The sequence below is a fragment of the Megalopta genalis genome, chromosome 1, assembly GCF_051020955.1.
Source record: "Megalopta genalis isolate 19385.01 chromosome 1, iyMegGena1_principal, whole genome shotgun sequence".
Taxonomy (NCBI): Eukaryota; Metazoa; Arthropoda; class Insecta; order Hymenoptera; family Halictidae; genus Megalopta; species Megalopta genalis.
In genome coordinates, this window is record NC_135013.1 from 40,816,066 (window position 1) to 40,833,624 (window position 17,559).

Below are 17,559 nucleotides of genomic sequence, written 5' to 3' on the forward strand. Positions count from 1 at the left end.
TCCGTAAATTAATATATTAAACCTCATTTGTTTAATTGATTAAAAGAAATTAATTAAAGCTTTCTTGGGATAAATATAGATATTTGATTTTGTGATATTGGCGTCTAACAGTAAAAAACAACGATTTACTGTAACTCCTAGGATAGGCAATCAACTATACTGTTTTCTGCGTTCATTCAATTCCTGAGAAAATTTTTTCTTAAACCTCACACGCTTCTGAAGAATACATAATTATATATTTATGTAATTAGGATCATAAATAATGATTATTTGATCCTTGAATAATATTTAACCTGTTTTTGCTTTATTCTTTAAACTAATGCTTCTTTTGTAATGCCAAATTCGAAAAAAGCACGTCTCCAACACAGATAAAAAGAAGTCAAATGTTTTGCATTATCTACAAAAAAATAATTGAAATTTTACTTTGAGCAACGTATCTTATTTATTTTTATAAATAACATGAACTTATTTCTTAATCTTTTCCTAATATACTTGACTGATAATGTATAGAATTCATTACATACCATATCATAGCTGCTATTAATGAAATTAGGTCAAATGAAGGATCACTTGAATGATATTGTTTTTCACAATTAATATAATGAAGTACACTTTACATTAAAATAATTTGTGCTCTATTTCAGCCTGAAGCCGTGATATTTCATTTGGGTAACTATGTACAAATGTACGAAATTACCAAATTAGCAATATTAAAACATCCTTCTTACTAAAAATATTTGTCTTTGATATTTGTGCATCTGAATACTGCCCCTGTATAACGATTAAAATATGCTTTTTCCAGCTATACAGCGGTGTATGCAGGGATCACATTTGTAAGGCATTGACATAACAGCTTCGAGTTGAGCCTTGTGTAGTCGAAGTCACCAGTATTGCACGCGCTGCGTACCCTACGATTTCGACGGTGCGTTCTTCTTTCCGTTTCTTCCTTAAACTTTTCTTCCAAACAGCGCATTGTGGCAATAAAAATAAAATAATCAATTTCATGGAGAAATATAAACGAAACATTTCAGTGAAATCTTCGTTAACATAAAAATTCAGTGTGTTATACGTGTTATAGAATAACAAGTCTTTAATGTTCTATAAGTCTTTCATTTCACGATATTTACTTACAATGGCTAAAGTGTTGTCACCGAAATTTGTGTCATTTCTTGCGCCTGCGTGAACAGTAAGGTAATTATACAAGTATAGATATTCATTAACGAATTATTTATTGATATTATACGATAATTTATTGAAAAATTGTATCTGTTAACAAAAAATGTCTTATCGTTAATTATCTCATAAAGCTTTATCAGTTCATGAAACTTCGTTCATTCAATTTTCAACGCAAAATAAACATTTAGACAGTGTTCTCGTTGCCGATTCGAATGTTAACGATTTCGTAAAGTAAAAGCGTGATGGGAGAAAGTGAAGGGACACAAAAGCGTCATACGTTAGCCATCGGGAATCGTCAGCGAACGCTTTTTGGTGGCACAGATAAAAAAGGGTCGGATTTTTTTGTTTGTGCGAATATTTTAGGGTGAAGGCAGGGGGCACAGCCGTTACATGCAGCCCGTATCTTCTATTGAATACTGACACGACCCATATATCATGCTGTCAGTTACTCATCGTTCCTTCGATTTCTCTCTTTTTTTTCTACTTGCGTCACCTACAAGATTCGATGGTGTGTCTATTCAACCGAGCAATGAGATATGCAAATTTAAGCAAACGATGGTAAATGAGCTTTCCATATAAGCACTACAAACAATTCGTCGTGCTAAAGAATCCACGACACATCATTAAACTCGTCACGCATCTTTGAAAGAAACAGCAGTCGAATAAAAATTTGTTAGTAGCGTCAATAAATCGAAGGTCATATCGATACTCCTAAATCTTTTTAATCTAGCTACAAATACTAATTTTTGTTATAAGCGTGTAAAATCCGCAGTTTGCTTATCGTTCTACGAAAATAAACGTTTTATTATCATTCAATAAAAATGCTAAGTTTTGATATGCTTCGACGGTTTTCAAATTTATAAAATTGATTAGAACTTATTACATGGATTTTAGTAAAAATTCATTAATAAACAGTACATGGAGTAATTCTTTTTTCATTAAGTAATAAATCTGAAGATTATTATTAAGGCCATTAAACTTTCATTAATTTTGTTGCCGTTTCTATGACATTTATATATTTCAGTATATTGCTTCAGTATATTTCAGTTAAATCGTCTCACTTTTTTATTGCACAATTAATTAGATACATGATATTGCATTATAGCTTGATATCCAATTAATTAAAAATAGATATCTCTAATCTATATTTAATTAATTTACAGGTGTTTATTTAAATCCACTTTGAGTCTGAATATCCAACGAAACATATTATAAATAATTGAATAAAAGCTGAGTGATTTTGCTACTAAATGGCTCCCGACACATGGAATACAAAATGATCAATTAAAATAAAGAACTGTGTTCAACACTCATAAGCTATAATTTACACACTTGAGATTAATTATTCAGTGCGATCGATCATTCCAGTTAATTAACCCTTTTAAGTTGCCTGGCACTACTTTTACAGTAGCATTTCGGTACGTAATTCGTTGAAATATTAGGACATGAACTGTGGTTTGTTCGTGACGATTTTCCAGTTGCTATACCAGCCTGACTGGTCGTTGCTAACTATGTTTTAGCGGGCGTTATCACAAGATAATGTAAAGAGAAAATTGTATAATGTTTTTAACACTTGGGAGGCAGTAACACTGATAGCCAATGCTCTGATAAAGGAAGTTTGGTCAAACTTTTACCTTTAAAAGCAAAATACATGCGCAATCGTTCTAATGGGTTTTCTTATATCCGTTAAGCTAATAATGTGCCGAAGGGTAAACACCTTCGGGGTCGGAAGAATCGAACAAATCATTAAAATGACCTAGCTGTGTAAACTGAACACAAGGTTATGATATATTTCTCGCATTTCATTTTCGTACTTTACTATGAAAAATTAGAAAATTTATATGTCAACCATTTATAATACTATAATATTTGATACACGAAGAATGGGACTCGGGTCCATTTGAACCTAGAGTATAGTTATCGCTGTTTGACTATCCAGTTTTTAACAATTAACTTAAATTTTCATATATTTTGGTATGGTCTACGTTATAACTAACAATGTTTCTAGAAAGAGTGTTTCAAAAATATGTTGAAAAAGATTAATAAATGGAATTCTAATAATTAATTAATAATAATTAATTCTAATTAATAAATGGATCCTAAGCATACTCTATGTCATATTTTTGTATATCAATCTTGTGTTAATCATGCGTTTATTATTTTATAATATTTAAATCTCAATTCGCTTATTCGCCAGAATTTAACGTAACGATTTATTATCGACCTCATCTATATAACTAAAGAATTTGTTTATTGTAATTTCATAGTGTTTTTAACTTTAAGAAGAATTTAAAAAAGTGACGAATAGGATAAAGAATAACGTAAGGGGCGAAGAGATGTTGATTGATCTAACTTGTATGATTCTTTCGTTTCTATTTGTAGCAGCAAAGATCATGATTGATGGGTTATAATATTCAACTTCCTCAGCACTGACGATGACGTGTGTACTTTCGTTGTGGGGAGTCACCAAAAGTTTCTCTCTTGCCATAGCCATTCGAATTCTTACTCATTTCATTCACATAATTTATTATGTTGCTTTTAATTACACCCTTCGAATTAAAATTTTAAGCATTGCTCGTAGCGAATGATTTTAGTATGATTAATTTATTTAATGTTTACAATTGAAGTATGTTTACAATTTTAACTTTGCTAAATAACGATCTCTGAGTAAATTTATGCAATTTTTGTAGATATAAAAGAATTGAGTCATGAACTAGTATACTTTTTTGCAAAACAACAGGACGCTGATATCGGCGCCAAAAATATTGATCACGTTTGCTGCCTACAACGTGCTTTTTATGCAAAACAGGAGAAGACTTATGATAAGTGGTTTTGTTATATAATTAACACCTGTCAGCATGTGCGCTTTACCTGTAGGTAAATTCATTGACACAAAGTATGCTTACTTTTTACGAATCAAAATCGTAATTCCGTTTTATTATCTTAAATATTTTTTTACCATTTTGTTTAATATTTTATATTTATTCTTATACATAATACATAGATTATCATTAATATGTAACTTAGTAAACTGAAATAGCTGAAAAAGTTAGAAGTTAAATATTATATAAAATAAAAACATAATTATTGATTTATGTAATTTCAGAGATTATGATACTGTGATTATGAAACATGTCCTTTTCATAATTTTACAGCTCTGTTAACACGAACGCGTAATTATCAATTGTCAGAAACATCGAGAATGTGCCAAATCGAAAGTTACTTTACTTCACCTCACTTCGTCAGCATTTCTAAGTCTTTAGAGATAGCTACACCGTATGAACGAACGAGGCAATTAAGAGTCACATTTAATTATTTTACTTACAAGAATCAATTAGGGCGGCTATTTAATCAATTGATTATTTACCTGTTTCTCTGGCAACGAGAGTAATTTCATTTCGTGATTTGAACGTGTAGCAAGGATAGAATTTTTAAACGACAATCAAATTTCACGTTCGTACTAAGCCATTTTCAGTTTCGCAATTTACAGTGATTGGCATTTAACGTTCACCATTTTTGGATTAGTGACCAATTAACAAGCGCGGTTAATTGAAACAGCGAACGGTTTTTCTCGTTTCACATTTGAATCACAAACGAAGGAGACTGTTGTCTATTTGCGATCGACTCTGATACACTTTTTGTTCGCTTACGAATAAAACTATACGAACGAGTGAATTATGAAGAAAATTTTCGCGATTGCGAGATAACTTCTTCCGTTATTTTAATAGACGTGCTGTCTCGAGCAAATCGGCGTGATCGTTGATTAAAGGAAAATACACCGGGCCATGTTTCTCCACTTCAATATCCTTGATAGAACATAACTATGCAGGGTGTTTCATAATTCATGGTATAAATTGAATCAGGTAGATACTATGTGACTGTAAATACAGTAATTTCTCTCTAATTCGCGCTCAGATTGCGCACAAAAATAGACAATTTGGGAAGAGGAGATATGATTATTATACTTACCGATTATCACAACTATAAAAACGAGACGCAAGGCTCGAATAATCGCATCTCCTCTTCCCAAATTCTCCATTTTTGTGCGCAATATGAGCGCGAATTAGGGAGAAATTACTGTAAAACGAAAATCAAGAATAACAACATTGCATGGGAGACTTTGCTTTTTATAGGAAATTAAATTTTAATAAATAACCGGTGTTACTGATTATGCTACAAGCCGCAGGCTGTCGCGACAGTTTCTGTACATGGTAAAATGTCAGTGCTCGTTTACATATCGTATTGGAACGTTATGCTCAAGCTGATAGTTCCCATTAAGCAAGTAATCCGTGACATCAGTTATTTATCAAGGACGCGTTTACTCGACTGGCATTTAAATTTAATTTTCTCGAAAACGAAGCCTCCGCGCAAATATGTTATCCGACCTAATAATCTTTATCATGAATTATGAAACATCGTGTATGAAACACAAGATTCGAGTTCGCGTATCTTGCTCGCGAGGCAATAGCAGGCTTAAAAATTTGGGTGAATCTGACTTTTTGTTTCGCTTACGAATGATCTGATCTGGCGAAAATCAGGATTTTTATGGAAAATGTGAAGCAAAATTTCAACTCTATTTTCACATCTTTGTTGTTAAAAGCACAAAATACTAGAGTTGTATAACATCTCCTGTGGTCAGTGGGATCTTGTCAGATTCTATCTACAGTAAAAAAGAGGCTGGTAGAAGATTGCTATAAAACAAGCAAATCATTGAAACTATTGGTGATACCAAAACAGGTTTGCCTAGAAATTGAATAGTATTTGTATCTTTTTCAATGGAGTTTTATAATTGTTATTGTATCTATCGAAGTAGCTTGTGATGTTCTTCTGAAAAGATGGTAAGCTATTTACGTGCATTATCTACTTAGATGACTTCACCGTTCAAGGTATCTGATACACACTATGCACAAACGCAACCGACGAACCTTATAAAATATACTTTACTTTAATTTTGTATCGTTGTACGACATAATTCACGAATTACATTGAATATGTTATGATAATCAATAAAATTTGAAACTCCTATCAATTTATTAATTTTGTATTTTCTGAATTAAGAATTTATTTTTCAAGAAAGGCATTTTTCTGTTTCTGATAAAAAAATAATAGCAACAATATTTCCACCAATTTACATCTCCAATGATTATACATTCATACAAGCACATCCATTGTACGAATAAATTAGTACATATTCCTTAAATACGATATAAATTATTCTGCAATTTTTAAAAAACAATCACTTTGTAATTCATTTTTGAAGAATTGCCAAAATCGCTATATTCTTAGCATTATAAACTAGGTCACCGTTCAAAACATTTCTTCAATTATATCTGGCCTTATTTGTTTTGAAACGAGTTCTGACAAAACTATCAAGAGAGAGGGAGAGAGAGAGAGAGAGAGAAGCAAATTCTACAATTTTTAGCTTGGATTAAGACTAAAAGACTTCCAAATAATTTTTACTAAATCAAACATATATATAATATGAAATATAAATGAAATATAAATAAAACTATCAGCGATTGTCTAAACTGAGATCCACTTGGAAAAGTAGCGTATAAATCACAGAATGGCAGTACAAATTTCTTTATTGTCTCGCGTGCGTACGTCCAGCAACGAGTGCTGTATGACGCTACCTGCATCATGCATAAAGTGGCAAAAATGCAATGATGACGCGCGGTTTCATTATCGACATCATTCCGACGTGGAAATAAACCTTGAAAATTGATAAAACAAACGATTTAATGCGCCACCGCGCGCACTCCTCGAACGATAATCGACCGGTCAGGCTCACCGTTGATAAGTGATAATTCAGCAGAAGTATATTACGCATATAATGTGTGGAGCAAGCAAGGCGGTAGTGACTAATGAGGCAGTCGCGCGTTAATTACCATGAAGCCAGACTTTCGATTGGGGGTCCGAGAGGAGGCGACCCAGCCATTGGTAAATGAATTCCATTCTTCGTATTGACGCTTATCATTTAACATGTTTTCGCTTATAGATTTCCCCCTCTTAGATCGATGATCTTCACGCGTTTCATTGTAGTCACATTATCGATAAAATTAACGTCGACCGAATTCCAATTTCTGCAACGCAGACTTGGAAACGGTGATAAGTGCCAGAATATTTCGTATCACAAGTAAAAAAGAATTGTAGAGATTATTTTCTCTTTAAACGGGTGATTTGCTTTTGAAATTAACGGCAATACTATTAGAAATGTTCATTTGACTCTGCAAGTATACTTAGCAATTATATGCTTCTCAGTGCGGACATCAAATAATTATCTGAAAGAAATATTTCTGTCATTAATCATGTGGTGCAGTTTTTGTGTATTATTTTTGCCTTGGGGATATTTTTAAGTTCATAGTTATGCTTATACGTCGCAGAGTGAGTAACACCATCATATATTAATTGAGAAAATTACGTCTCACATATTCTCCAAAAGAATTATTATTTCAATTAATTTCTTCTAATACGTTGCGTAAAAAATATTCATTCAATTACTAATTCCCATACGTACGTAATAAGTAGATATTTTTAAATATTCCTATATGTAAAACTGAGAATTTAAATCTTGAAATACTGTCTTATATATAAATAAAAATATTTCATTTACTATTTCCAATACTTAGTATTTTAAATGTGCCTACACCTCGCTTAGAACAATTGTATATTTTTCTAATTTTCAAACATTGTCCCGATCATAACTTTAATAGACGGGCCACAGTTTTTTTTATATCTTGTAAGGTATAGTTCAATATAATATTTCATGTAAAACTTTGTTGTTTTGTAACACGCACAGATAATTTCAAAGTAATAACACAGATCGATTTGCACGGAATGGGCTTCTTTGCCACCATTTTTTACAAGGACAGATAATCGTATCCTTTTGAAATGAATAAATCATCGGTAGTCGCATTTGCGTAACATCATCAATATATATTACACGAAGTTTATACACACACTTTTAAATACGTTTTATTTCCTCGATATATTTTTCAGTTATTTTTGTATATCAAATAAAAATATTATGTGTGTATACATTATTCATAAAGGAACTCTAACTAGAAATTCAATAAATTCATTACAGAATTTTACTTGAGCTTAAAGGTCGCACGCAGTTAAGATTAAAGATTAATATACAAACATAATTTTCCGGCTGCTCGACGTTGATAAATTGTAACTGTCCTACGCTAGAAATAAACAAAGACGAGCAGCGTTACTAATTCTTTTGCGGTGCTTATAAACTTCTTGGATATTCGTTTCTACGATACTATACATTTGAACGAATAGAAAACATAAATAAGGAATTTGTCACATAAAGAGGAATTTATACATCTACATCTTGTATAAAACATTGAAAAATAGTATACTAACAGTGAACTAATTTAAAATAAGCATTTAACATCAGGTTACCTGTATAAATAATAACTAGACTCCGGATTTTTATATAAACCACTTAATTCGTAACTTGAGTAATCATTATGCATTTAGTAACTTTGTTTCACGTAACCAGAAATTATTATTTACAAAACGAACGTAGACCAGGAACGTGAAAGAAAATTCGTACCTTCAATTTTGAACCGCGTAGCGACGTAGAGACTTTTCAACGTGTGTTCTCAGGTTTGTTCATGAGTCAAGGACTGTGATTGTATAATCAACGGAGTTTGTTTTAATTTAGAAATGTCATACACCACGGTTAATCCGTCTCGTTCGTAAATGATGGAATGGAGGCAAGTAATACGCATAAAACGAGTGTCTACGTTCAAGCGACACAGAAAACGCCGCGGAGCACGTTAAATAACAAGGGTTAAATAAGGCTGCCAGATAACAACAGCTGTACGCGCGAGTGGAATAATAATTACTTACGATACCTGGTGTGAATGTACCGTCTGCATTGTGGTAGTAAGGACAGAAGATTCTATCAACACTCGCCTTCGCGAGCCTGTGTCCCGTGATTACCATAAAGGGACTTGAAGATATTCACTTGATGCTATTCGAGATTCCCCTGACTTTCAAGGAGATACTCCTGACGAATTTCGTCGTTGCTAGCTGAACGCCGGTTTCACGATTTTTATTTGAAAATTGTTGAAATTATAGAGACTCTTTCATAGGACATGATTCAATAAATTTCGAGAAAACTAAGTAAATTAAATTGCATCATTCTTATAGAGCAAACTGTGTCAATTAATAATTATTATTAAATCATAGCTTTTTCATCTTTAATGCTTGATAAGTTTGATATAATTATTGTACTGTGTGTACGGTGCTGAATAAACGTAAATAAATATTTATGGTTGTGAGAAACAATTGATTCGAATATTCGTTTATTGGAACATACGTATTTTATACATAATTTATACATTAAGGTAAAAAATGGTAGCTTGAATAGAGTTATAGAAAAACAAAAATAAATGTTTTCTAAGTGTTTCAATAAGAATGTTCATAAATAATAACAACTGGAAGATTAATATCTTGTTGCAACTCCCATTCTTTAAAGAACTCTTTACAATTTTTTGTATCCCGTGATAATACTTTCGTTAAAGTTTGTTATTGTTTTCACTATAATGTAATTTATGTTACTATTTCTTGTCACATAATATGCATAATATATCCATATATCCATAAAATGAACGTTTAGTATAATTTTTAATAATATTTAAATCTAGGTTAATGCGTTCGTTTGAAGGTCATTCTTATAAGATCACGACTACAATTTATTTAACAGAAAAAAAGAAAAATCAGTTTACATTATCACTGCAATTAATAATAATTGTTAATTAAAAGTAGCCAATTTAAGCATTGGGAATATCTTATTTCACATGTACTAGAATTATTTTTCTCACACAGTTGTAAACATGGTAGACAGCTGTCCGGTTTATCAACAAACGATTGTTACAATGTATTTTCTGTTTTGCACATTTTGCATAACGCGTACATTTTGCATAGTAAACAATTTGCTCATACTGTATGAACTTCGTATAATTGTCATTCATTTTGCACGTATTTCCTGCATACATCATGCATACATAATTTATCAATTGAGTCTAGCTACAAAACCGTTCCAAAGAAAGTTTATGTGAATTCCTCGCGAAAATATTTCTACAATTTTAATCGTTTTGAAAGAAAAATCAGAAAAATATATTTTTATAATAAAAATGCAATAAAAGCTATTGCACTTCAAATGCCAAATTGTTTCTACTAATTATTTGAATTTTTTCAGCCTGAGAAGCCTGAATGGCAGGACTATACCACAGAGGATTCATCAATGTCTGGATTAGCCGGTACATTACGCGGCTTGGAGGACATTTCCGGAAGTGGGACTCAACCTTACCGGAGAAACAGCCTCGCCTTGTCCTTGCACTCGAATTTGGCTGGTTTCCCCTCTAATAATCCAGAGATCACGCCTTTCCAAGTTGTTGATTCGGCGCGAAGAAGATTCAGCAATGTCAGCGATGTGGTCACGAGGAAAATTTCTCACACTATTCGCTGGAGGACCGTCTCTGCTTCCATTGAACTCACCGTGTCACAGGTGAGCCACAGCTGCTCCCATTTGCAACACATATTTCTTGGACATTAGTCAAATAATTAAAAAACAAAAGCGTATTTTTAGTTCCTTAATTTGTACAACATTTGATACTGAAAGATGAAAGAACATTTTAAAAAGTTTGACAATTCATGAAACATTCTTGCAAATATTTTAGTAAACTCTCTCTAAATTTGCTGGTATTTATTGAAATCTAAAGGATACTCGACCTGGGCACAGTCATATTAACAAGATTTATTGTTTAATAAAATGTATATTTTGTACGTTTATAGCGTATTAAATTGTTCTAATATTTTCAATTTATTGAAGCTGCTGTAAGAAAAATTTTATATATACCAAACTTCTGTTCCTTACAATTTATGAAGAAAATTTGTATTTTATATAAAGATTCGCAATCTTATTGTGCACAGAACAGTAAGAACATAAGACTGATGTAAGAATCTCGTTACGCTATTTTCATTTTATCGAGACTATTGAAAAAACGAGTACATTTTTACTTAACTCTTGTTTTCAACAATTAGTGCAGACAATATTAATTTTGCTTGAAGATCCTAATTAATTTCTTTTAACCCTTTAACTTACGATTTTTCCGGGCCTGCATGAATTAGGCCTCCTTTCACATTTCTAAAATCTTACAAAAGAAGTAAAATTTATGTTTATTGTATGTCTGCAGAAACTCTGACGATCAAGTATCGGTAACAGACAAATTATAGACGAATGACAAGAGTCTGACGCGATGTTTCAGTGTAATCTCGACTTTTAAATGTTTAAGTTTTTAATTATCTAGCCTATCAAGAAAAAGTCCGACTGATATTATTTATGGTTTGCCTAGGGCACATCATTATGCGGTCAGTATATACGAAATCGATTGAAACGATCCGGAATCTTTCATCGAAAGCTCGGTCTGAAGAGGATGAGGAGCGCCATGTTGCTTCCGGGTGGCGCGGTTGTGGGGGAGGTTTATCCAGAATTGATATCAGTTGGTGCAGAACTGGAGAAAATGCATCCAAACTTGTTCAATCGTGTTTCCCGACAAATTGGCTGCGGTAGTTTCTCTTCGGAACAATCCGCCAGCGTGGCCATAGCCGATGTCTCCAGGGAGATGATCAGAAACGGCGAGATGACCTGGAGCAAAGTGATAGCCCTTTACGCCATCGCCGGTGGCATTGCTGTGGATTGCGTACGTCAGGGCAAACCTGAGTTTCTACCCGCCATACAGAGAGGTAATTAATTCGTTTTAAATTATAATGTAATTCGTCTGGTAGTCCTGTTTCTCTCATTTTGGCAAGAATGTCCAGCCTAGAAGTGTTAAGTATCTACTTACTATGAATTCTATGTTGCAATCGAGCGAACAAAAAGTATGTTCTCTGCATTCTTACAGGTATACATTGGTCGTCGTCGTTACATTATTAATGACAAGACCAAAAAGAATTCTATTAAATATTGTGCTAAAAAAAGAGTGAGGCCTTATTACAATGTGAATGGTACAAATTTTTTTAGAGTCTATATTTAAGCGTGGGAAATTAAAGAAAGTATCAATTTTATATAAAATAGACTTCTCTAAAATTGTGATAATCACTAAAATATAAGTTTGAACAGTGTCTACGATTTTATGTGCGAAATTTTTACTTTTGAGCAATTTTGGAATGTTCAAAAATTGAAGCTCGTACATTTTGACAATTTTCGATTTTCAAAAATTGGAATTTTGAACAAATTACCATTTAAAATTGTAATTTAGTACTTTTGAGCAATTTTTAGTAATAAACAAATTGAAGCACGTACTTGTAAACTATTTTCGGGGTCTCAAAACCGAGTAAATTGTGAGTGCGTCTCATTCTTATTATTAGATCTCTGTTTGGTTATCAGGTATGAATGACATTTTGGAAGAGGATCTCGCTGCGTGGATACAAGCCAATGGCGGATGGGTAAGCTGAAATGTATTACCTAGCCAAAACAAATTAAAATTGGCACTTTCTTCGCCTAACAGATCTCTTATTTTAGTCTGCCTTGACAACACGCTACAGGCCAGTAACAAAGGAGACAGCATGGTGTACGCGGAAGCTTGTGTCATTATTTATATTTTCTACAGTGATCGTCGTTATAGTCTCGATATTTTTAAAATTTTTAATTTTATAACATGTACTAAATATACAGCCATGATTATTTATATTTATTGCACAACTGAATATAGTAAAAATTTTCATAACACTTTTTCGCACGAGTTTCTTACTACTTGAAAATCCTCGCTTTTTAATGTTCCTTAGGCTAGCAGTTACCAGATCGTTTACCTTTGGGCAATGGTTCATTATATTTAAATTTTACGTATTTCATTAAATGATTCGTATAAACGCAACATGCGCCGCCCTTTCAAGTATACACTTCTTGTTCCGACATCTCACGATGTGTAACTTCCGGCTCCAAGAATTCCGGTTCCTCTCGACTAACGGTCCGTTCAACGGTCCCTTGGTGTACCTGGTTGTTCTGTTTCTCATTTAATTCCTGGTAAAAATAATGGTTCTCACTGTTCGGAGGAAACGTACAAAATTACGTGCAATTTATAAAAATTGTGCGATCAGAAAGAAAATTAGATTACCTGTACTTTCGTAACGGTTGCGATATACGCGAGGAAGCTCTGATTCGTTTCTTCCTTATTAATCACTTCTAGATATTTTTTTCTCGCATACAGAACTTCCTCTTGTTGCTTTTTATGTCTAATGGCCAATTCCAAAGCTCTGAAATATAAATAACAATGTGAGAAATAAATGTATTATTCACAATGGCGTCTACGGCAACGAAACGATACCTATTCCAATTGTACACTTCGATGTTAATTCGTATAGCTTCCGCGATCAAACCATTTTGCAAAAGAATGCCTTCCGCAGTCAGCAGATCACCCGAGAGAAGCGCCATTTCTGCTAATCTCTGAGTTTTGCTTGTGAAACCCTTTTAATTTTCAACGTATGAATACTAACGCGGATTATTGCAGAAAAAGTAACAGTTTCTTTTATTAATTGCCATTACCTTTATATATTGAATATAATCTACTTTGTCGTATCGTGAGATCGCCGCATATGCTTCTTCTGCTGCACTCAGTTCTTTATTGTCGGTCGCCATAACGGCCATACAAGTCCATAATATTTCATTCTGTTTAGAAATTGCATATTTTTTAAAAATGATTTGTGCTGTTACATGAATAATATTAATTACCTGAGCGATTCGACAAAGAGATAACGCTTCTTTCCACCTCTTGTTTAATATGTGTTGATGAAGGCTGATGAAGAATGTATAAAAAGAAGATGCCACCAATGCACCATCACCTCGACGAACCATTACCATACCGTTGTATACACTTGAAATACTTGGCTGTTTGCCAAACTCACTGAAAGCATGAGCACGTTAGAAAATGAACGATATCTTAGCATATAAGGAGAAATACATTCAGACCTGCTTGCTTTGTCAATCCTAGTTTTCCTTATTATTTTCCGATCGCTATAATGCACACAATTAGGGCACAGCCATACAGACAACATTGCATCGAGCATTGCTGCTAAAACATTCGCGTCTGTTGCCCATGCAATGTCCTGTGCCATCGCAGCTGAGGAAAAATAAAATAATGTAAAATTAATAAAACATAATTCCAGTTAATCGTAAAATTTTCAAAGTAGCACAAGTGTCTGTAGTTTAATTGCTGTTAAAGAAAGATTCGCACCTATTTTACATACTCTACCAAAACCAGTAGATCTAACAGAAACCAGAAACAAGTCTTTATTCAAATCGATTAACGCCACTTGTCGTTCATTCGGCCCTCCTATTTGGTTTAGCGCCACCCTCGTAATATCTTGAAGGTGTACGTAGGATTGACTTTCTGTTATCGGTTTATTGTAGGCGACTTCCAAAACGTGAAGTACTAAAAACGCAAGATCAACAGAAATGAAAGAAGATGAACAAATTTTCTCGGTAACAACTGCAAAGTGAATTATGCTATACATTTTTCATTAGTCTGCGATCTTATAACTAAAGTGTCAGAGCACAATGATACGCAAGGGGGGTGAAGTCGTTCCTGTGTCATCCCTTTCCACTTCGGAGTTCCTAATAATCGGCCTTGATAGCTGTAGAGCGATACGCTATTCCATTCGACCAGTAGAAACTGTCTAAAAATCATTGAATACAAAATAATTCTTTTTCATTGTTTTATCTAAGTTACGATAAAAGAATTATTCAATACTTCTCTGCAAGTAGCACTGCTGATACAGTGGCATTCTTCAAATCAAATATCGCTGGTGTGTTCCAATTTACTACCGAGTAAATATGGCACTGGGCCGGCGTTATAACGACCAAATGATCAAAACCAAATTCCAGTTGGACCACACGATCCGATATTTCTAATGTTTCTTGAACTTCATTAGCAATATGTCTGATTTCAATCACTTTTCTTTTGACTAATGTAGCTTCGTAATTGTGCCATTCCAGCCTCCTGTTGTGCATTTATGTAGAATTGTATAAAACTTGGTCTCAGCAACATTTGCATTGTCGTAAAATACTTAATACCTATCTATTATATGTCCAGTTAACACAGTTCCATTACTACAAGCCATAGCAACCTGTGTACTATCACTGGACCAGGCAATACAGTATATGCTTCCGGAATTAATTTTTTCTAATGAATAGGACCACTAGAAAAATAAGCATCGATAGAAGAATATTCTCTACACGAATCGAGCTAAAATACAATGTAGAAATAAACGAACTCCTGTTTTGTCACACAGTTTGATTGTGTTGAAAGATCCGACAGCAAAGTGGTTCCCTGAGTAACTCCAACTTATTGATGTAATAGGATAATCTCCCATGTTACTGGAGAAGATTAGAGCACCATTAGGATCCCATACCTTCGAAAAAAAAAATTAACTTCTCCTATGATCTGACTAAACATATAAAACAACATTTTAATGCAGTTACTGCAATTTTGCAATTATCTCCACATACCTTATATCTACAATCTTCTCCACCAGAAATTACAAGACCATTAGTATGGCACCAACATACAATCAAGATGAGACCATCATGCGCCAGTAACTACAATTTTCCTATAAATATTATTTTGTTTCTGGATAATATAAATGCTACATATATGGATTAAATTGTTCAACCTTTCGAGGTTTAGAATTTGTGTTCAGTGACTGAAATATTAGATGAGCACCCTGTGTGTATAGGACTGTTGTACAATTTGGGCTCCAAGCAGCAGATAAAATAGGAAATGAACCTCGGACAATAACGGACCGAAGCATACCACTTCGTGACCAGACTTTTATTAAACCATCCTCACCAGCTGAAATTATAATAAAAACGTTGATTGAACAATAGATCCTCAACATGTAATGCGTTTACTTACCTGTTAAAAGAGCAGAACCATCTGAACTCCATCTGCCTACTGTAGTTGCTCCTTTATGAGCCTCAACACTCTTCTCTATACGACCATTCTTATTGACTAAGTGATACTTTCCTATAAAAAAAATATTGTTTATAAATTTCTACGCACATAAGTTTTAAGCACAACTTTAATACACGAGAAAACTGTATTGCGTTTTATAAACCTTTATGTTAATAGAGTTTTATTAATGAAATTATAAAACTATCAATTTGTTTAAAAATTGTTATTATCGTGATTTTAAAAAGCTGTTTATTATTTTTTTATATTCTATCGAAATACTTCGTACATTATAAACATAGTATTATATTTATTTTAAATATTTAACGTTAATCCGCTTATCGGTTTCTCATAAGAAAATTTTGTGTATCCTCCATAAATTTTCTAATAAAATTTGAGTTTATAAACAACATACAATTTTTCTATATTTTTTATAGTAATAATTGCGCGTAAATACTAAACATTTCCTTTATTTTTAGAACATTATCATATCTACAAAATATATTAAATCAAATAAAAAAGGACGTATAAACTAGTCTATTATTTAATTTATACAGTATGAACATTTTTTTCAATATTTACAATGATTTAAAAAATATATATATAGTTCAAAACTGTCATTATTACTGAATTGAAGACATCGTTAAAAAAACATTAAATACCATCCGCCGTAGTAATCAAGAGAACGTCTAATGTCTGTTTTTTTGTAATTAATGTTCCATAGTTTAGCCGTGGATGCCACTGCATGTCCGTCGGATAAAAATCGTCAGGAAATTGTGTGACAACACTGGAATGCGCGATTCCACCTTCCAAATGCCATGATATTAACAAATGATCTTCTCTATAGAAGAAAAAAGTATAATTATCTTGCAAAGTGATAAAAGCTGAAAACATATGATAAACACTGAAACGTACCCGCAGGAATAAATTTCTTCGGCAGAGCTCCATGCTACACAGGTCACCAAACGCTTATGGCCGTTGCGATTCTGTGCAGATATTTTAAATCTCATTTTACGCTATGACCTATAAATTTACGTCGTACACTTATCAAAATCTTCGTTGACGCATGTAGAATTATAAATTGGACAGCACGCGACGTGAACATTCTCTAGTGCACAAGTTCGATCGCGTGCTCGGTTGAACTATACACTGAAATATTTGTTGGTGAACAAGTTGCTATGGTGACAGGGTAGAACATACATTTACTTTATATGTACGTATTATCTCATACATGTTTACTGAAAATCTTTACATAAAGTCGGTTTTATAAAAAGGACAATAAGACAATTTTATTTATAGTAGAAGCCTGTCGGTATAGAAAATATTGACCTTGAAGAAGAACAATTATCCTTGCGAGCGAAAACATCAAGAATATCCTGAGATTGCACACGTTTATTCCATTTGAGAACATAAA

The 17,559-nt window shown here is 33.0% G+C and overlaps 2 protein-coding genes across 6 annotated transcripts; one reads left to right on the plus strand and one right to left on the minus strand.

The window, feature by feature from the left end:
• The first annotated feature begins 31 nt into the window (after nt 1-31).
• On the plus strand, nt 32-12,928 carry LOC117218744 (bcl-2-related ovarian killer protein). Of its 4 annotated transcripts, none has more exons than XM_033467346.2 (5): nt 32-1,191; nt 10,397-10,705; nt 11,553-11,943; nt 12,587-12,645; nt 12,722-12,928. In XM_033467346.2, the coding sequence occupies exons 2-5, from the start codon at nt 10,442-10,444 to the stop codon at nt 12,854-12,856; spliced, it is 849 nt and encodes a 282-aa protein (XP_033323237.1). In that variant the 5' UTR covers nt 32-1,191; nt 10,397-10,441; the 3' UTR covers nt 12,857-12,928. The 4 variants fall into 4 exon arrangements, with proteins under 4 accessions (XP_033323237.1, XP_033323238.1, XP_033323235.1 ...); XM_033467347.2 differs by having other exon boundaries at nt 32-922; XM_033467344.2 differs by lacking the exon at nt 32-1,191 and adding an exon at nt 6,813-7,116.
• Oseg5 (intraflagellar transport protein Oseg5) lies at nt 12,831-17,452 on the minus strand. Of its 2 annotated transcripts, none has more exons than XM_033467340.2 (16): nt 17,061-17,309; nt 16,808-16,986; nt 16,110-16,220; nt 15,868-16,046; nt 15,704-15,793; nt 15,469-15,606; nt 15,269-15,393; nt 14,946-15,194; nt 14,708-14,871; nt 14,430-14,627; nt 14,165-14,315; nt 13,928-14,099; nt 13,742-13,864; nt 13,524-13,663; nt 13,314-13,452; nt 12,831-13,219 (listed from the first exon to the last, which is right to left on the minus strand). In XM_033467340.2, the coding sequence occupies exons 1-16, from the start codon at nt 17,153-17,155 to the stop codon at nt 13,088-13,090; spliced, it is 2,385 nt and encodes a 794-aa protein (XP_033323231.1). In that variant the 5' UTR covers nt 17,156-17,309; the 3' UTR covers nt 12,831-13,087. The 2 variants fall into 2 exon arrangements, with proteins under 2 accessions (XP_033323231.1, XP_033323232.1); XM_033467341.2 differs by having other exon boundaries at nt 13,105-13,241; nt 17,061-17,452.
• Nucleotides 17,453-17,559: the final 107 nt, after the last annotated feature.

Coding starts and splice junctions, on each gene's coding strand:
- LOC117218744 (XM_033467344.2), top strand. CDS start 7,066: ATGAAGCCAGACTTTCGATTGGGGGTCCGAGAGGAGGCGACCCAGCCA. Junction 7,117..10,396: donor AGGAGGCGACCCAGCCATTG/GTAAATGAATTC, acceptor GAATTTTTTCAG/CCTGAGAAGCCTGAATGGCA. Junction 12,646..12,721: donor TACAAGCCAATGGCGGATGG/GTAAGCTGAAAT, acceptor CTCTTATTTTAG/TCTGCCTTGACAACACGCTA.
- Oseg5 (XM_033467340.2), bottom strand. CDS start 17,155: ATGAGATTTAAAATATCTGCACAGAATCGCAACGGCCATAAGCGTTTG. Junction 15,607..15,703: donor GAGAAGATTGTAGATATAAG/GTATGTGGAGAT, acceptor TTTTTTTCGAAG/GTATGGGATCCTAATGGTGC. Junction 14,872..14,945: donor GCAGTGCTACTTGCAGAGAA/GTATTGAATAAT, acceptor AATGATTTTTAG/ACAGTTTCTACTGGTCGAAT.